The 16,681-nt window shown below is 48.2% G+C and overlaps 3 protein-coding genes across 3 annotated transcripts; all 3 read left to right on the top strand.

Moving 5' to 3' along the window:
• The first annotated feature begins 4,875 nt into the window (after positions 1-4,875).
• LOC109189556 lies at positions 4,876-5,985 on the top strand. Its single transcript, XM_019340167.1, has one exon. It carries the CDS (start codon positions 4,876-4,878, stop codon positions 5,983-5,985), a length of 1,110 nt encoding a protein of 369 aa, XP_019195712.1.
• Positions 5,986-6,114: 129 nt separating this feature from the next.
• Positions 6,115-7,413, top strand: LOC109189555. The gene has a single exon (XM_019340166.1). The coding sequence runs from the start codon at positions 6,115-6,117 to the stop codon at positions 7,411-7,413; it is 1,299 nt and encodes a 432-aa protein (XP_019195711.1).
• Positions 7,414-8,880: 1,467 nt separating this feature from the next.
• Positions 8,881-12,785, top strand: LOC109189554 (uncharacterized protein K02A2.6-like). The gene is made up of 2 exons (XM_019340165.1): positions 8,881-9,636; positions 12,459-12,785. Exons 1-2 carry the CDS (start codon positions 8,881-8,883, stop codon positions 12,783-12,785), a joined length of 1,083 nt encoding a protein of 360 aa, XP_019195710.1.
• The last annotated feature ends 3,896 nt before the right edge of the window (positions 12,786-16,681 follow it).

Below are 16,681 nucleotides of genomic sequence, written 5' to 3'. Positions count from 1 at the left end.
TGAAATTATAAATATTTTTATTATAAATAATAAAATTAAAGATGAAATTATAAACAATTTAGAGAAAAGCGTCAAATAGACCCCTAAGCTTTACTCCAAAGGTCAATCAGGCCCCTAAACTTTAAAAAAGTTCAATTAAACACTCAAACATGTCAAATTGGGTTAATGTAGCTCAAAAACCGGTAAATGACCTATTATTACAGGTCATTTCAATTCCGACGACGAAATTCGGCCACCGGTGACGGATTCCGGCGGCCGGCGAGAATTTCTGGCGGTCGGTAAGATTTTTCGACGGCCGGCGAGATTTTCCGGTCGTCTTCCACTGGAGAAGACGACCGTAAGGCCGCCTTCTCCAGTGGAGAAGACGACCAGATCTAGTTGTCTTCTCCATTGGAGAAGACGACCGTCTGGTGGTCGTCTTCTCCATTGAGAAGACGAGCAGACGGCCACGGCCAGATCTGGTCGTCTTCTACTGGAGAAGACGACCGGACGGCCGTCTTCTCCACTGGAGAAGGCTGTAGACGGTCGCCTGCCGCCTTCTCCAATGGAGAAGACGGCCATCCGGTCGTCTTCTTCAGTGGAAGACGACCGGACAGTCGGAAAATCTCGCAGGTTGCCAGAAAATCTCGTCGGTCGCCGGAATCCGTCACCGGTGGCCGGATTTTGTCGCCGGAATTGAAATGACCTGTAATAACAGGTCATTTACCGGTTTTTGAGCTTCATTGACTCAATTTAACATGTTTGAGTGTTTAATTGAACTTTTTTTAAAGTTTAGGGGCCTAATTGACCTTTAGGGTAAAGTTTAGGGGCTTAGTTGACCCTTTGGAAGTGTTCATTTATTTGAAAGTGTTCATTTATTTGAATATTAATAAAAATTTATCACCCAAATTACTTGAATAATATATGCCTCTGCTTTTTATAATTATCTTGGAAAAATTGATATTGTAATATGATTTAGTCAATTATATTATTACTAAAATAAATATGTGAAAATGTTAGGAATAAAGTGTAATGGTTTTGATATGCCAAATATGTATTTGTAGATCCCCCAATTTTATTTCATAGGTCTAGTAGAGTCTTAGACCATGATCGGGAAATTATTTAAATTGGAAAAGAGAAAAACAGAGGAAGATGCATGAAAATAGAAAAAGAAGATATAAAGCCTAAAATCAAGAATTTGTCTGGAGAAAATGACAAATTGAAGAAGAAGATGAATGATACAATATCCATGTCGCTACTACTCAAAGAAATATCCCAGAAGAATTTTCGTGAAAGAAAATTAAGATTGGAAGAATGCATGAAATTGACTTGGAGACCAAGCATCTATGGAAAGAAAGGAGTACATCAAAGAAGATTAAAGATTTAATCAATAGTTGTACAGACGAAGTGGATGATGCTTGATATGTTATGTAAAATGCCTTAAGTTTGAATCTCACCATTAATAATTTTACAAGGTAAAATTTGAGATGCCAAAATTAATTAAGTCTGATGGAGTGAGGAATTGGGAGCTGACCAGGAGAAGGAGATGGAGCCATAGCCAATAAGGGAGAAAGAAAGCGAGATCAAATAGGAGAAGTCTGGGAGCCATAGCCAATAAGCAAGGGAGAAATTTTTGCCTCACAATTGAGCCAATTTCAGCTGGGAGCTTGGGAGCCATAGCCAATAAGCAATTGAAATTGGGAGCTGGGAGCTAGTTTCACAGAAATTGAAAAATCAATTGAAATTGACAATTGAGCCAGTGTAGAACCGATTCGAAGAAGACATGGAGATCAAATTGAATGGAAATAAAATAAGTCTGGGAGCCAATTTCGAAGTCAAGGTCAACATAATTCAAATTGGGAAGCAAAAGTCAAAGTCAATTGGGAGTTTTGGAGCCAATTGCAAGTCAAAGTCAATTGGGAGCCAATTACAATGGAGAAATTCAAAATTGGGTGTCAATTACAAGTCAATTGAAATTGGGTGTCAATTACAAAGGAGAAATTTAAATTGGGAGGAAGTTCAAAGCCAGTTTGAAGTCTGAGAACACCCAGACGTGAGAATGAAGAAGATGAAGATGAACTTACAGTGAAAATATTATCACAAGGAAAAATACTAGTTTAACTAGTATGGGATTAAATTGAAGACTATTTTTAAATCCCAAAGATACAAGGACCACTTCAGAGCTGATCAGAGAAGTCATTCTACACCAAAACAGAGACCCAGATATTCCCACTCAACGTTAAACCAGAGGAATATCAGAGGAAGTTTGAGAGCTCATTTACATGGAGATGAAGATCCATCAACGGCTAGCTTATCTCTTTCTGACATCTTTGCAGAAGATAAGATAAGATCTCTGACAAAAAGATACAAGATTTCAAAAATGAGAGCGTCTCTTTCCAACGGACAGATTCTCATTACCAGCTATAAAATGATGAAGATATGAAGACTTGAAGATGCGGGGAACACACGAGCAAGACATACGAAAAGGAGCTTAATAGAGCAATAGAGCAAAAATCTCATTTGGTACAGAGCATACAAAAAATCTTCAAGTGAGAAGTGAGAAAAGAAAAAGAACTCAGAGAGTTTCAAGAGAAAAATATTCCAAGAGTTCTTAAACAGAGCAAAAATATCAAGTTCTTTACTTGATATATTCAAAGAGAGAAAACACTCAGAGCTATCAAGAGAAATCATTCCAGAGTGTTTATCTTCATCAAAGAGACTTGCGCATCATTGAAGATCATCTACAGAGTCTCAGAAGTTGGAAGCAAGACAACACTTGTTTTGGAGCAAAACAAGAGAAGGGAGGAAAGTAGCACGGAGCTGTGAAATCCTGGATTGTCACACGGAGCTGTGAGATCCGAAGCAGCAGTGTCGGAGGCACTGGGTGTGATTGGTGTGGGCTTGGTGATCAAAGCACCAGATCATGGATACGTTTCTACCGGAGTGTGGAAGACGGGGGGAAAGTAACGCGGAGTCGTGAAATCCTGCGATAGTAGCGCGGCGACGTGAAACCCGAAGCAGCAGTGTGGTGTCACTGGGCGTGATTAGTGCAGGCTTTGTGATCAAAGCACTAGATCACGGAAATTCATTGTATCTTGGAACCAATGAGTGGTAGATATAGTGAATTGCTCTTGGAGATAAGAGCAAGTGGAGTAGGAGGATTACACCACCTCGCGAACCACTATAATTGTCTTGTGTTCTTTACTACTTTCTTTACATACTGCTCTTTACATATTCGCTCTACACGAGATATACTGCTCACACAATCTCACACACACTTTATGTTTATTTATTTCCGCTGTGCACCATACTCTAACAATCTAGTTAAGAGTTTTGGTTTATCTCTGGCTTAACAATTGTTGTGCTGTGCGAAAAAGTTTGAAAGTCTATTCACCCCCCCCCCCCCCCCCCTCTAGACTTTCACCTTACCTCTTTTGGGACCAAAAATTGGTATCAGAGCCTGTAACCTATTTGAGTCAGTTTATACCAACCTTTGGTATTAAAACACGTTGCCCAACTGGGTTAACTGTTTTTGACTGCTAGGCTGATCCATTCTACAAAGTGTGTGAATTGGATTAATCTTTCATATCTCTCGTGATGATGATGAAGAAAGATTTAGCTCAAAATCTATTATTCTCACTTGATAAATTTGATGATTGGAAAGTTCGTATGCAGGTACACTTATCGGCTTTACACGATGAAATGTGGGAAGTTATTTCCACTGGCCCTATAGTAATATTAAAAATCAATACGGCATTTGTTATATCCCCGGATGCTCCACAGAACGTACAAAAGCCAAAATCGGAATGGACATCGGACGATAGAACGCGGAATAATCTTGACAATATTGCCAAGGATATTCTATTCAAAGCCGTAGATGATACAATATTTCCGAAGATCCGAAAGTGTGCCACTGCCAAAGAAATATGGGAAACTCTCATCAAGATTGGCGAAGGAGATGAACAAGAAAAAGACAATGAGCTTACAATCGCCATGAAGAAGTTTGAAGATTTCAAAATGCTCTCAAATGAAAGTGTTGCAGACATAGAAGCTCGAATGATCAAAGTTCTTGGAGAGATTAGTGATCTTGGCAAAAATATTAGCCAAAAAGAAATTAATCTCAAAATCCTACGAGGCTTACCATTTGCAAGGTGAATCCACCAACCAAAGGTTGTGTTGGACCTCCTTGGGTCCGAAAACCCAAAAACCAACACTGGCGCCGTCCGTGGGAATCGAAACAAAGAACTACGTGACTCTCTGAGCAAGGCAAGACCCGAAGTCGACCGAAGAAGCGTCACAAGCATGTCGGAAGGACGAGACCAAGCGAACAATCATAATGGCGAAATTGAGGCAGATCTAAGAGATCAGTTGAACCAACGAAACGCTCAGAGTCAGGAAAACGAAACGGCACCGGTGAACCGGCAGCCACCCATGATACCCCTCACCCCGGAACAACTCCACGCGATCGGGCGAGCCTTCACCGACGCAAGTCGAGGAGTGAGGGAGCAGTCAGTTTCTCGACCGATGCCTCGCCATCAACAACCGTCTCAGAGGCCGGAAGACAGATAGGAAAGCCGACGGGCGGAGAGCCAACCAGTACGATCAGTCCATTCGAGGCTGGGTCCGAATGCCGGGCGGCAGCCTGCGCGAGAGCGACTAGGGGAAAGGGAGCCCAGCCGCGCACCAGCAGGGCCCCGAGATCGGGAAATCGGTCGGGAAAGAGCTCGCACCCGGAGAACTAAGACTCGGACACGACGGACCGAGCGCGTAACGCGCAATGACGACCGACCGGCTGAATCAGAGGTCGGCGAAAGTACGGAATCCACAGGAAACCACACTCGCAATGAAGGTGACGTGGCCCAATTGGCCCGAGAGGTACGAGATCTGAAAGAACAAATGGGGAGAAAGACCAAATCCCCTGGGCAAACGTTACTCACCGCTTTGCCGTTCTCCTCCGAGATCATGTCCTACAAAGTGCCCGGCGACTTCAAATTCCCGGAACAAGCCACCTTCGACGGATCTGGAGACCCACGCGAGTATCTACTTAGCTATCAAGCCAAGATGCAGGTCTTGGGAGTTCGATACCCGGTGATGTGTCGCGCCTTCTTGCCCACGCTGAAAAGCTCGGCACAAAGGTGGCTGGTGGCGCTGCCTCCGAAGTCGATTCACAATTTCGAGGAACTGGCCTACTGCTTCATGAGCCATTACGCGGCCAACATCAAACCACAAAAGGATCTGACTCACCTGGGAGACGTCCACCAAGAGGAAGGCGAGTCTCTGAAAGCCTACTTGGTTCGATGGCAAAAGGAGATCCAGTCTATCGAGGAGGTTGAAGATCAGACCGCGCTTACTTTCTTCATCGAGTCCTTGCGATCCGGGCAACTATACCGGGATCTATGGGATAACCGCCCGGCTACCTACGCAGAAGCCATACACATGGCCAATAAAAGGGCTAACACGGAGCAGGCCATGAAGCATAAACGAGAACGCGAAGTCGGAGGATCCGTTGGCGGAAAGAAGACCCGCGCAGAAATCAAGGAAAGGCGGCCGGAAGGGGCTCGGCGACCCGACGCTAGGCGTCCCTACGACAAACCTATGGTTCATCCCTATAGGGCGGTTCCTCAACACCCGGTACACGAGGTTCAAGCGATTGCTCCACCTCCGCCCCCGCCGACTGACGAACGTGTGGCGAATGAAGAGACATGTAAGAGTTCTAAGTACTGCCGCTATCATAAATCTTACACTCATATCACGGAGGAGTGCTTTTATTTGAAGAAGGTCATGGAAGGAATCATCCAACAAGGGAACCCGCCTCCTAATCAGTGGAGACGAAGGTCAGTCGCACGGGAGGACGATGATCCCGCGATCGCCGCCGAGAATAGCCACGGCAAACGTCCGGCCACTGAGGAGGACGAGGCCCAGTGGCGTCAGAAGCCAGTTATTAATATGATAGTCGGCGGACCGGAAGGCGGCGACTCGACGAATACCAGAAAGGCCTGGGCTTGACAGCTATACGTCGGGACAGTGTACCGGCGCGAAGAAAGCTCAAAGAAGGCATGCCGGGAGCCGATCACGTTCACTGACAAAGATTTTCCCACGGGGGAGACACCACACCGAGATGCGCTGGTCATAGCAATGCACAGAAATGGAGTTGTCGTTCGACGAATCCTGGTCAACACCGGAAGCAGTGTCAACGTGCTATACCTTGAGACTTTCACGAAGATGGGATTAACTCGAGAACAGCTGAATCCAGTCAAGACACCACTCGCCGGTTTCAGGGGAGACTCGGTGGAAGCAGAGGGGTCCATCACCCTGCCGGTGGAAATCGGCAGCTATCCCGATGTACAGAAGCTCAGCATGAAATTCATCGTGATAAATTTAGTCTGCTCACACAATGCTATACTCGGCCGACCAGGCCTAGAGGATCTGGGAGCACTAATCTCCATCGAGCAATTCTGCTTGAAATTCCGCACGCCGAACGGGATAGGAACGGTGCGTTGTGATAGAAGGGTCGCTCGCGACTGCTACCTGCAAGCCTGTAGGTGGATGGGCAAGCGTGGAATGAAAGTCCACGAAATTACGGAAAAGCCCCCAAAGAAAGCAATGATACCCCGCCCGGAACCAGCCGTGGAATTAGAAGAAATCGAAATCGACCCTGAATGGCCGGATAGGCGGGTCAGAATTGGGGTCGGTCTCCCCAAGGATACTCGTGAGGAAATTATCCAAGTACTCCGAAAGCATCGGCTAGTCTTTGCCTGGGGGCCAGAGGATATGCCAGGTGTCGATCGGTCCATCATCCCCCATCGACTCGCCGTGGATCCGGACCATCGGCCGGTCGTACAGAAAAAGCGGTATCTCGCCAATGACCGAAGGGAATTCGTAAAGAAAGAGGTGGGCACGCTGCTAGCCGCGGGCCACATCCGAGAGGTCAAATACCCGGAGTGGTTGGCGAACGTGGTCCTCGTACCGAAACCCCCAGCCTGGCGGATGTGCGTGGATTACACTGATCTTAACAAAGCCTGCCCAAAAGATCCGTTCACATTGCCGCGGATCGATCAGCTGGTCGACGAGACAGCAGGGTCGGCTCTGCTGAGCTTCATGGACGCCTTTAGGGGATATCATCAGATTTTCATGCACCCGGCCGATGAGGAGAAAATCGCGTTCCTCACACCAGATGGGGTATATTGTTACCGAGTTATGCCCTTCGGACTCAAGAATGCTGGGGCCACCTATACTCGGATGGTAGCCCGACTATTCCAAAACTTACTGGGAAAATCCATGGCGGCCTACGTAGACGACATGTTGGTCAAGAGCAAAGAAGAGACCAAACATGCGGAAGATTTGGCCGACTGCTTCCAAGTGATGCTAAGATATAATCTCCGATTGAACCCAAAGAAATGTGCCTTCGCGGTGCAAGGCGGAAAATTCTTATGATACATGGTAACTAAACGAGGCATCGAGCCCAACTAGGAGAAGGTCCAGGCCATCATCGATATGCAACCTCCTAGCATCGTCAAAGATTTACAACGGTTGACTGGTCGACTGGCTGCCCTCAGTCGCTTCCTAAGTAAGGCGGCGGATAAGACTATACCATTCTTCGAGGCCATGAAGAAGAAGGAGGGCTTTGCCTGGACGGCCGAGTGCCAACAATCGTTCGAGGAACTAAAACAGTATCTTTCCAAACCTCCGGTGTTGTCCACCCCACGGGAGGGTGAGCCTTTGTTTTTGCACTTGGTCGCATCCCCTAAGGCGGTGAGCTCGGTACTGGTCCGGGAAGAAGAGCGTACCCAGCACCCGGTATACTACGTAAGCCGCTCCTTAAAGGCCACCGAGATGCGGTACACAGCCTTGGAGAAGATCGTTTATGCGCTGATAATCACCGTACGCAAGTTAGCGCCCTACTTCCAAGCTCATACTGTCCGGGTACTGCGAAACCCCGCGTCGTCAGGTCGACTGGTGAAATGGGCCGTGGAGTTAACCCAGTACGGGATCGAGTATCAACCGCGACCATCCATAAAAGGGCAAGCCTTGGCCGATTTCCTGGTCGAATGCACGGCAGGGGAAGAAGAGAAAGAGCACACCACGGAAGACCGTTCAGGTGAATGCTGGGAAATGCACGCGGATGGAGCGGCCAGTCGACAACACTGTGGAGGCGGAATCATGTTAATCACTCCAGAGGGATTCCGACTCTATTATGCCCTGAGCTATCTGTTCCCGACATCTAATAACGAAGCCGAATACGAGGCTGTGTTGGGCAGCCTTCGACTCGCGAAAACATTGGGAGTAGAACGACTGCGAATCAAAACTGACTCCCGGTTAGTGGTGGGACAAATTTCCGCCACCTGCGAAGCTAAGAACGCTCGGATGACACAGTATAAGGAGAAGGCGATAGAAATGCTGAAGGAGTTCCGAACATATGAGATAGAGCATATCTCCCGGATGGACAACATCGAGGCCGACATATTATCGAAGATCGCCTTAGAGGGAATACCGGATCACCTCGCCAAGATTTTCCAAAAGGAAGAGTTGAGTCGCCCAAGTATAGAGGAGACGTCGATGGAGGTCTAACAGGTAATCATTGAGGAATGCGATCGAGAGGAAAACCTTGAGATGTTTTGGATAGAAGACCTCCGACGGTTTAAGGAAACGCGCGAGTTGCCCGACGATTAAGGAGTCGCCGCAAGGATTCGACGGAAAGCTCCTTCATTCCAGATCATCGACGGACAAATGTACAAGCAGTCATTCAGGGGGCCCCTCTTGAGATGCCTACTTAGGCCCGAAGCCGAGAGAGTAATGGATGAGGCGCGCCGAGGAATCTGCGCCGCCCACCAAGGGGCCCACACTCTCGCCCGGAAGCTAGTTGTCCAGGGGTATTACTGGCCAACCATGATGTGAGATTGCATGGAATGGATAGCTAAGTGCAGCATCTGCCAAGTCTTCGCCCGGAAGGACACTCGGCCGGCCACCTTCTACACGCCGGTCACTACAGCCATTCCTTTAGCTAAATGGGGAATCGACTTATTGGGACCACTACCAGCCGCCCCAGGAAACTTGAAATTCTGCGTAGTGGCCATCGATTACTTCACCAAATGGGTCGAGGCCGAACCACTAGCCACCATCACCGAGTATCTGTGTCGACGCTTCCTGTGGAAGAGGGTGATTTGCCGCTTCGGCCTACCCGAGCACGTAGTGAGCGATAACGGCAGACAGTTTGACTGCCAAGCTTTCGCCGACTTCTGTCGCCGGCATAGTATACGACACACCAAGGTATCCGTCGCGTATCCCCAGGCCAACGGGCAAGTCGAAAATGTGAATCAGACTATAGTAGACGGGATCTGGAAGAAATTGGAAGACATCGGGGGAAACTGGGCGGATGAGCTCGACCGGGTCCTCTGGGCTTACCGAACTACACAAAGACGAGCGACTGGAGAGAGCCCATTTTCCCTAGCATATGGCTTTGAAGCCAAGGTTCCAGTAGAGGTCGTGGAACCCACGTACTGGGTTCGCAGCTATTCCGACGAAGAGAATGAAGAGAGCCTTAGAATTGAGAAGAACTTCCTGGAAGAGAGAAGGGAGGTTGCGTGCGCTCGGATGGTTGAATACCAAAAAACCGTGAAGAGGTATCGCGACCGGAGGATTCGCCCACGAGCCTTCCAGGTTGGCGACCTCATGTTACGAGACCGACAGGCGAGCCAGCCCACGGAAGGGGGCAAACTCGCAATTAAGTGGGAAGGACCCTATCGCATTACAGAAGTGGTTCAGGCCGGTACCTACAAGCTCGAAACCCTGGAGGGAAAACCCGTAGACTGACTTTGGAATGTCATCTATTTTGAAAAAATTCTACCAATAAAAGGGTTAGACATGTACCCGAGTTTTCGATCCTAATAAAAGAGCACCCTTTATCCTCGATCGTTGATCTCCACTCGGCGAGGAAAGATAGGAAACAAGGGCCCAGACCCTTAGTCGTTTCCGAGAAAAAGCCAAAAGGAGTCACCTAGACTGAGGGACTCGGCGAGTATATAAAGAAACAACGGGGCACTGACCCTAAACCGTTTCTAAGAAAGAAAAAGCCTAAGCGGTCGCCTCGACTAAGGGACTCGGCGAGATAAGATAGGAAACAAGGGCCCAGACCCTTAGTCGTTTCCGAGAAAAAGCCAAAAGTAGTCGCCTCGACTGAGGGACTCGGCGAGTATATAAAGAAACAACGGGGCACTGACCCTAAAATGTTTCTGAGAAAGAAAAAGCCTAAGGGGTCGCCTCGACTGAGGGACTCGGCGAGAAAAGATAGGAAACAAGGGCCAAGACCATTAGTCGTTTCCGAGAAAAAGCCAAAAGGAGTCGCCTCGACTGAGGGACTCGGCGAGTATATAAAGAAACAACGGGGCACTTACCCTAAACCGTTTCTGAGAAAGAAAAAGCCTAAGGGGTCGCCTCGACTGAGGGACTCGGCGAGAAAAGATAGGAAAAAAGGGCCCAGACCCTTAGTCATTTCCGAGAAAAAGCCAAAAGGAGTCGCCTCGACTAAGGGACTCGGCGAGTATATAAAGAGACAACGGGGCACTGACCCTAAACCGTTTCTAAGAAAGAAAAAGGCTAAGGGGTCTCCTCGACTGAGGGACTCGGCGAGAAAAGATAGGAAACAAGGGCGTAGACCCTTAGTCGTTTCCGAGAAAAAGCCAAAAGGAGTCGCCTCGACTGAGGGACTCGGCGAGTATATAAAGAGACAATGGGGCACTAACCCTAAACCGTTTCTAAGAAAGAAAAAGCCTAAGGGGTCGCCTCGACTGAGGGACTCGGCGAGAAAAGATAGGAAACAAGGGCCCAGACCCTTAGTCATTTTCGAGAAAAAGTCAAAAGGAGTCGCCTCGACTGAGGGACTCGGTGAGTATATAAAGAAACAACGGGGCACTGACGCTAAACCGTTTCTAAGAAAGAAAAAAGCCTAAGGGGTCGCCTCGACTGAGGGACTCGGCGAGAAAAGAAAGGAAACAAGGGCCCAGACCCTTAGTCATTTCCGAGAAAAAGACAAAAGGAGTTGCCTCGACTAAGGGACTCGGCGAGTATATAAAGAAACAACGGGGCACTGACCCTAAACCATTTCTAAGAAAGAAAAAGCCTAAGGGGTCGCCTCAGCTGAGGGACTCGGCGAGAAAAGATAGGAAACAAGGGCCCAGACCCTTAGTCGTTTCCGAGAAAAACCCAAAAGGAGTCGCCTCGACTGAGGGACTCGGCGAGTATATAAAGAAACAACGGGGCGCTGACCCTAAACCGTTTCTGAGAAAGAAATAGCCTAAGAGGTCGCCTCGACTGAAGGGACTCAGCAAGAAAAGATAGGAAACAAGGGCCCAGACCCTTAGTCGTTTCCGAGAAAAAGCCAAAAGGAGTAGCCTCGACTGAGGGACTCGGCGAGTATATAAAGAAACAACAGGGCGCTGATTCTAAACCGTTTCTAATAAAGAAAAAGCCTAAGGGGTTGCCTCGACTGAGGGACTCAGCAAGAAAAGATAGGAAACAAGGGCCCAGACCCTTAGTCGTTTCCGAGAAAAAGCCAAAAAGAGTCGCCTCGACTGAGGGACTCGGCGAGTATTTAAAGAAACAACAGGGCACTGACCCTAAACCGTTTCTAAGAAAGAAAAAGCCTAAGGGGTCGCCTCAGCTGAGGGACTCGGCGAGAAAAGATAGGAAACAAGGGCCCAGACCCTTAGTCGTTTCCGAGAAAAAGCCAAAAAGAGTCGCCTCGACTGAGGGACTCGGCGAGTATTTAAAGAAACAACAAGGCACTGACCCTAAACCGTTTCTAAGAAAGAAAAAGCCTAAGGGGTCGCCTCAGCTGAGGGACTCGGCGAGAAAAGATAGGAAACAAGGGCCCAGACCCTTAGTCGTTTCCGAGAAAAACCCTTAAGGAGTCGCCTCGACTGAGGGACTCGGCGAGTTTATAAAGAAACAACAGGGCACTGATTCTAAACCGTTTCTAAGAAAGAAAAAGCCTAAGGGGTCGCCTCGACTGAGGGACTCGGCAAGAAAAGATATGAAACAAGGGCCCAGACCCTTAGTCGTTTTCGAGAAAAAGCCAAAAGGAGTCGTCTCGACTGAGGGACTTGGCGAGTATATAAAGAAACAACGGCGCACTGACTCTAAACCGTTTCTAAGAAAGAAAAAACCTAAGGGGTCGCCTCGACTAAGGGACTCGGCGAGAAAAGATAGGAAACAAGGGCCCAGACCTTTAGTCATTTCCGAGAAAGAGCCAAAAGAAGCCGCCTCGACTGAGGGACTCGGCGAGTATATTAAGAAACAACTTGGCACTGACCCTAAACCGTTTCTTAAAAAAGAAAAAACCTAAGGGTTCGCCTCGACTAAGGGACACGGCAAGAACAGATAGGAAACGAGATCCTTGGCTGCGGAAGTCCAACAAAGTAGAAGAGCCCAAGGCCTTAAGTTATTTCCTATGAACCAAAAGCAGAAAATGACTGTCTTCTCAGAGGTCTCCCTTCGGTGCTACTTCCTCTGTTCAACAGTCGCCGACCACGATTCGTACAGAGAATGTTCCGACTCCACTCAATTCGCCGCCTCTGGGTACTGCCAGGGTGACTGCTCAGGACGGGTCCTTTGTGGAGGTGGCCGTCCCCGAGCAGTTGACCTTTCGTAGGACCTTCTCCATTCCGCTTGATGACCTGGATGGACCGGCTACCGGCCTAATGAAAGACGCCGACTTCGCTCGATATCTGGAGATGTATCCGGATGACGAAGAGCCGGTGGCAGACGTTGATGAAGCAGGTGAGAAGACGGTAGAGTTGGGTACTAACTGACCTGGAACGAGGTTGTAATGGCGGAAGAAAAGGGAAAGAAACGGACACGGAGGCACTCGGAAGCCAAAGGCAACCGAGTGCAGGTGAATACCCACGCAGCCCTCCGGTGGGTCATAGATATGACGGCTTTCTGGGGCAAAGACGAGGGCAGAAGGCCCAAGAAGGTAGCGGGCCATTTCTAGGTCCGCCGCCGAGATTTGCGACGGGCGCCCTTTCGGCCGGACGATAGAGTCGAACTTGCCTCGCGACCGTCCTGCGTCATCAGGAAGAGCCGCCACCGTCGTGAGAGGCGCCGGACTCAGAGGAGCCACCGCCCCCGAAGAAGATGGGGTCGGTTGTGAAGAAGACGTCGGTGAGAGACCAGACGGAATCTCCATACGGCGAGGACTGGAAGTGGAAGAAGAAGACTAAGAAGTCGACGCGGGGTTTCCCGCCGAGCGACGGGAAGAAGAAGAATCAGAGGAGGAAGACATTACCAACCAGAGAGTGCTAAACGGAGGAAGAATGCAGGGGCTTGCGTTGTGCTCTTTTTAGAGAATTTCGGAGAAAGTGAAAGAAGAGGGAAGAAGACGAGTATTTAAAGGGGGTAAGAATCCCAAAGGGCGGCCACGCGTCACCCTCCCGTTGGAGGAAAGAAGGGTGACAAGAAGTGAAAGGACGCCGCATTTAATGCCTAGGAAAGCGGAGCGACGGTTCAGGCCTAGGGGTAGCCTGCAAGCGGCGCGTCTACCCTAGGCTAGAACCGGATAGCCATGACCCGGCCTGGTAACCAGAAGCCCATCGTAGGCCCTGGCCTCTAGGCCCACCAGGTGTGGACATGAAGCTTCCAGAAGGGGCCCAGCAAAACCCGGCCCGTTTTAGCCTGGTTGGCACAGGCAATGTTTGCAAAAGATCCAAGTCTAGGAGTCGGACGATTAGGCTGGGCGACTCCTAAACACGAGAGGCCTCGATAGGGTTAACCAAGAGTCGACCAATGAATATACGGAGATAAGGAAAAAACACTACAAGCAGACAAAAGGACAAACAGTTTATTCGAAAAAACATCAAAGGGGCCTAAGACTCGGCCAAATACGAGACGCAAAGGAAAAGACAGATCATGGCTCGGCTTCTTCCTCCGACGGCTGAGCAGGTGGAGGACCCTCCAAGAAGTACTGAGGGCGGAAAGGTGAAGGACTCGGCTCAGGGTCCGGCACCTCGTCCAGATACACGGCTGGCTTCCCGTCATCGATCATCTGCAAGGGCCTCTCCAAGGCACTCAGAGACATGGCTACGCCGAAAAGAGCTTGAGTCGCCCACTAGATGTCCGCACCTCCTCCTCCAGGCCCGGATCGTCCGCCACTGGTTCCACCTTGTCATCAGCTGGCTCCACGGGGGCCAGATCCAGCATATCTGGGGACACCACGATAGGATCAGAGCTTGAGTCGCCCACTAGATGTCCACCTTTGGCCAGCCTTTTCTACCTTAGCTCTTCCAGGCAAGCATGCTCCTTGTTGCGAACGGAGAAGCGACGATCGCCGACTCTGTAGCTCATGATCAAAAGTCTATGAATAGAAGTGGTATGAATCACCAACGTAAGAGGCCTTCATATAGCCTTAGAAGGGCGAATATCTAGGTGGAAATCACGGAGCTGATAGTAAACTGCCGTGATCAGGCCAGATTGGACGGGAGACTGGGATCTGTGTCAGGGGGTAGTTCCATCAAATCCGCTCGAAAAGAGTGAGATTCGCACGTTGAACTGAAAAAGGCAGATTCACCCAGGATACGGGGAATATTTGCAGGCGTCAGACTGGAAAGGGCCTGACAACGTGGCCGACTCCCGGACCCATCGGCCGGGAGAGTAGAATGGGTGCCGAAAAAGAATTAAGAAGCAAAGTCCCCCAAGGTGGGAACGTAATTTTATTAATAAAGAAGGGGAATACACAAAATAAAGAGCTTATTACATCACAAATAAAGAAGAAATGCTCTTATGTAGTCCCCCCCCCCCCTAAGAAATACGGAAACAAATCTTGACCGAGGCCGTCACTCGCCGGCAGAAGAAGAGCCGCTTCCAAAGAACGCCTCCCTCGATGGTCTAGTGGGAGACGGACAGAAGGTATCGCAGAAAGCTGGCATGATTGGTGGCACCACCAGCTCTTCGTCATCCGGATACATCTCCAGATATCGAGCGAAGTCGGCATCATTCATCAGGCCCGTAGCCGGTCCATCTAGGTCATCAAGCGGAATGGAGAAGGTCATACGAAAGGTCAACTGCTCGGGGACGGCTACCTCCACAAAGGACCCGTCCTGAGCAGTCACCCTGGCAGTACCCGGAGGCGGCGGATTGAGTGGAGTCGGAACATTCTCCGAACGAATCGGGGTCGGCGGCTGTTGAACAGAGGAAGTAGCACCGGAGGGAGACCTCTGAGAAGACGGGCGAGGAGCCTTTTTCTTATTCCCCCTCTCATGTCGAGTCCGCTTGGAAGGTAGAGGGCGTCGAGGAGACCCAATGTCGATCCGCTTTCCTTTCAAAGGCGAGCGACCCATGGTTGAACAAGTGAGAAGAGGCGTAGAGGACAAGAGGCTATTTATAGGAACCATACGGGGCGGAGAGAATCCAAATGGCTCCGCTGAATCCGGGAAGATAGCGGAGGATCCGGACGTTAGGAGGCCTCTTTAAATACGGGGATTCGATAATGGAAAGGATGGGCGGTTACTACTTTCCCAAACCCGGATTAGTGGCCCGGGTATGAGAAAGTGAGGGACTAGTTGATGGGGTGAGGACCCCGGCCCAAGAAGAAGGGCCCAAGAAAGGAGTCCAGAAAGGAAGATATGGGCCAGTAGCGAAGAGAAGCCCAGTGAAAAGCTTGGGCCGAGTCCAGGAGTCGGCCTAGGCCCAAGCATGGATAGAGATTCGACCCTGAGCCGTTAAGGAACATTGAAGAGTCTCATTTAAGGAGACTCGGCCCCGAAAGGCGTTCCAGCGTAGCCTTTAAGTCGGTCCCAGAGCCGTTGGAGGCATTCAAAGCGGGACTCGGTCAGACAGGCGGTTACGAGTCCATAGAGTCGTTGGCCGGTCCGGTAACGGCACCCAACGACTTAATCATTGTAAATAGCCTTAATGTCTGTAATTAATGACCTTCAAGACGGATGGAGAGAGCCTGCTATATAAAGGCCTCTCCACCCCTGTAACAAAAGGGGGTCCATGCCCAGAGAAGAAGACATACACACTTCCTAGTTATTCGACTACCCTTTTACGATCACTTTTGTGAAAGATGAATCCACCAACCAAAGGTTGTGTTGGATCTCCTTGGTCCCGAAAACCCAAAAACCAACAATTATTATTATTATTGTTGTTGTTGTTGTTGTTATTATTATTATTATTATTATTATCATTATCATTATCATTATCATTATCATTATCATTATCATTATCATTATCATTATCATTATCATTATCATTATCATTATCATTATCATTATTATTATTATTATTATTATTATTATTATTATTATTATTATTATTATTATTATTATTATTATTATTATTATTATTATTATTATTATTATTATATGTATACCCTTAGGTCATTTTACATGTTAATCTAAACAGCTAATTTTTTCAAATATCTTTTTACCATCCGTTGATATAATCCTTTGGTCAAATTCACTAATATAATCCGCTAAAGCTAACCGTTAATTGTCAAACAAGGACATTGCGATGTAGTTCTCACTTCAATTTGTTGTGTGATTTGAATACTCTCTTTGTCAACAAATCCCTCAAGTAGTTAATATGATTGGCTTTATTAATTATATATTTTTAATTTTTCATGGTATTAATAAAATACTTTGATATTTAATTAAAAAATAGTGCACAAAAAAGATAATAGACAATGTAGTGAATCAATTGATGAATTTGA

The sequence above is a fragment of the Ipomoea nil genome, unplaced genomic scaffold, assembly GCF_001879475.1.
Source record: "Ipomoea nil cultivar Tokyo-kokei standard unplaced genomic scaffold, Asagao_1.1 scaffold1558, whole genome shotgun sequence".
Taxonomy (NCBI): domain Eukaryota; kingdom Viridiplantae; phylum Streptophyta; class Magnoliopsida; order Solanales; family Convolvulaceae; genus Ipomoea; species Ipomoea nil.
This window is presented reverse-complemented; position numbering and strand designations above follow the sequence as displayed.

Coding starts and splice junctions, on each gene's coding strand:
- LOC109189555 (XM_019340166.1), top strand. CDS start 6,115: ATGCACAGAAATGGAGTTGTCGTTCGACGAATCCTGGTCAACACCGGA.
- LOC109189556 (XM_019340167.1), top strand. CDS start 4,876: ATGGGGAGAAAGACCAAATCCCCTGGGCAAACGTTACTCACCGCTTTG.
- LOC109189554 (XM_019340165.1), top strand. CDS start 8,881: ATGGAATGGATAGCTAAGTGCAGCATCTGCCAAGTCTTCGCCCGGAAG. Junction 9,637..12,458: donor TTCGCCCACGAGCCTTCCAG/GTTGGCGACCTC, acceptor CTGTCTTCTCAG/AGGTCTCCCTTCGGTGCTAC.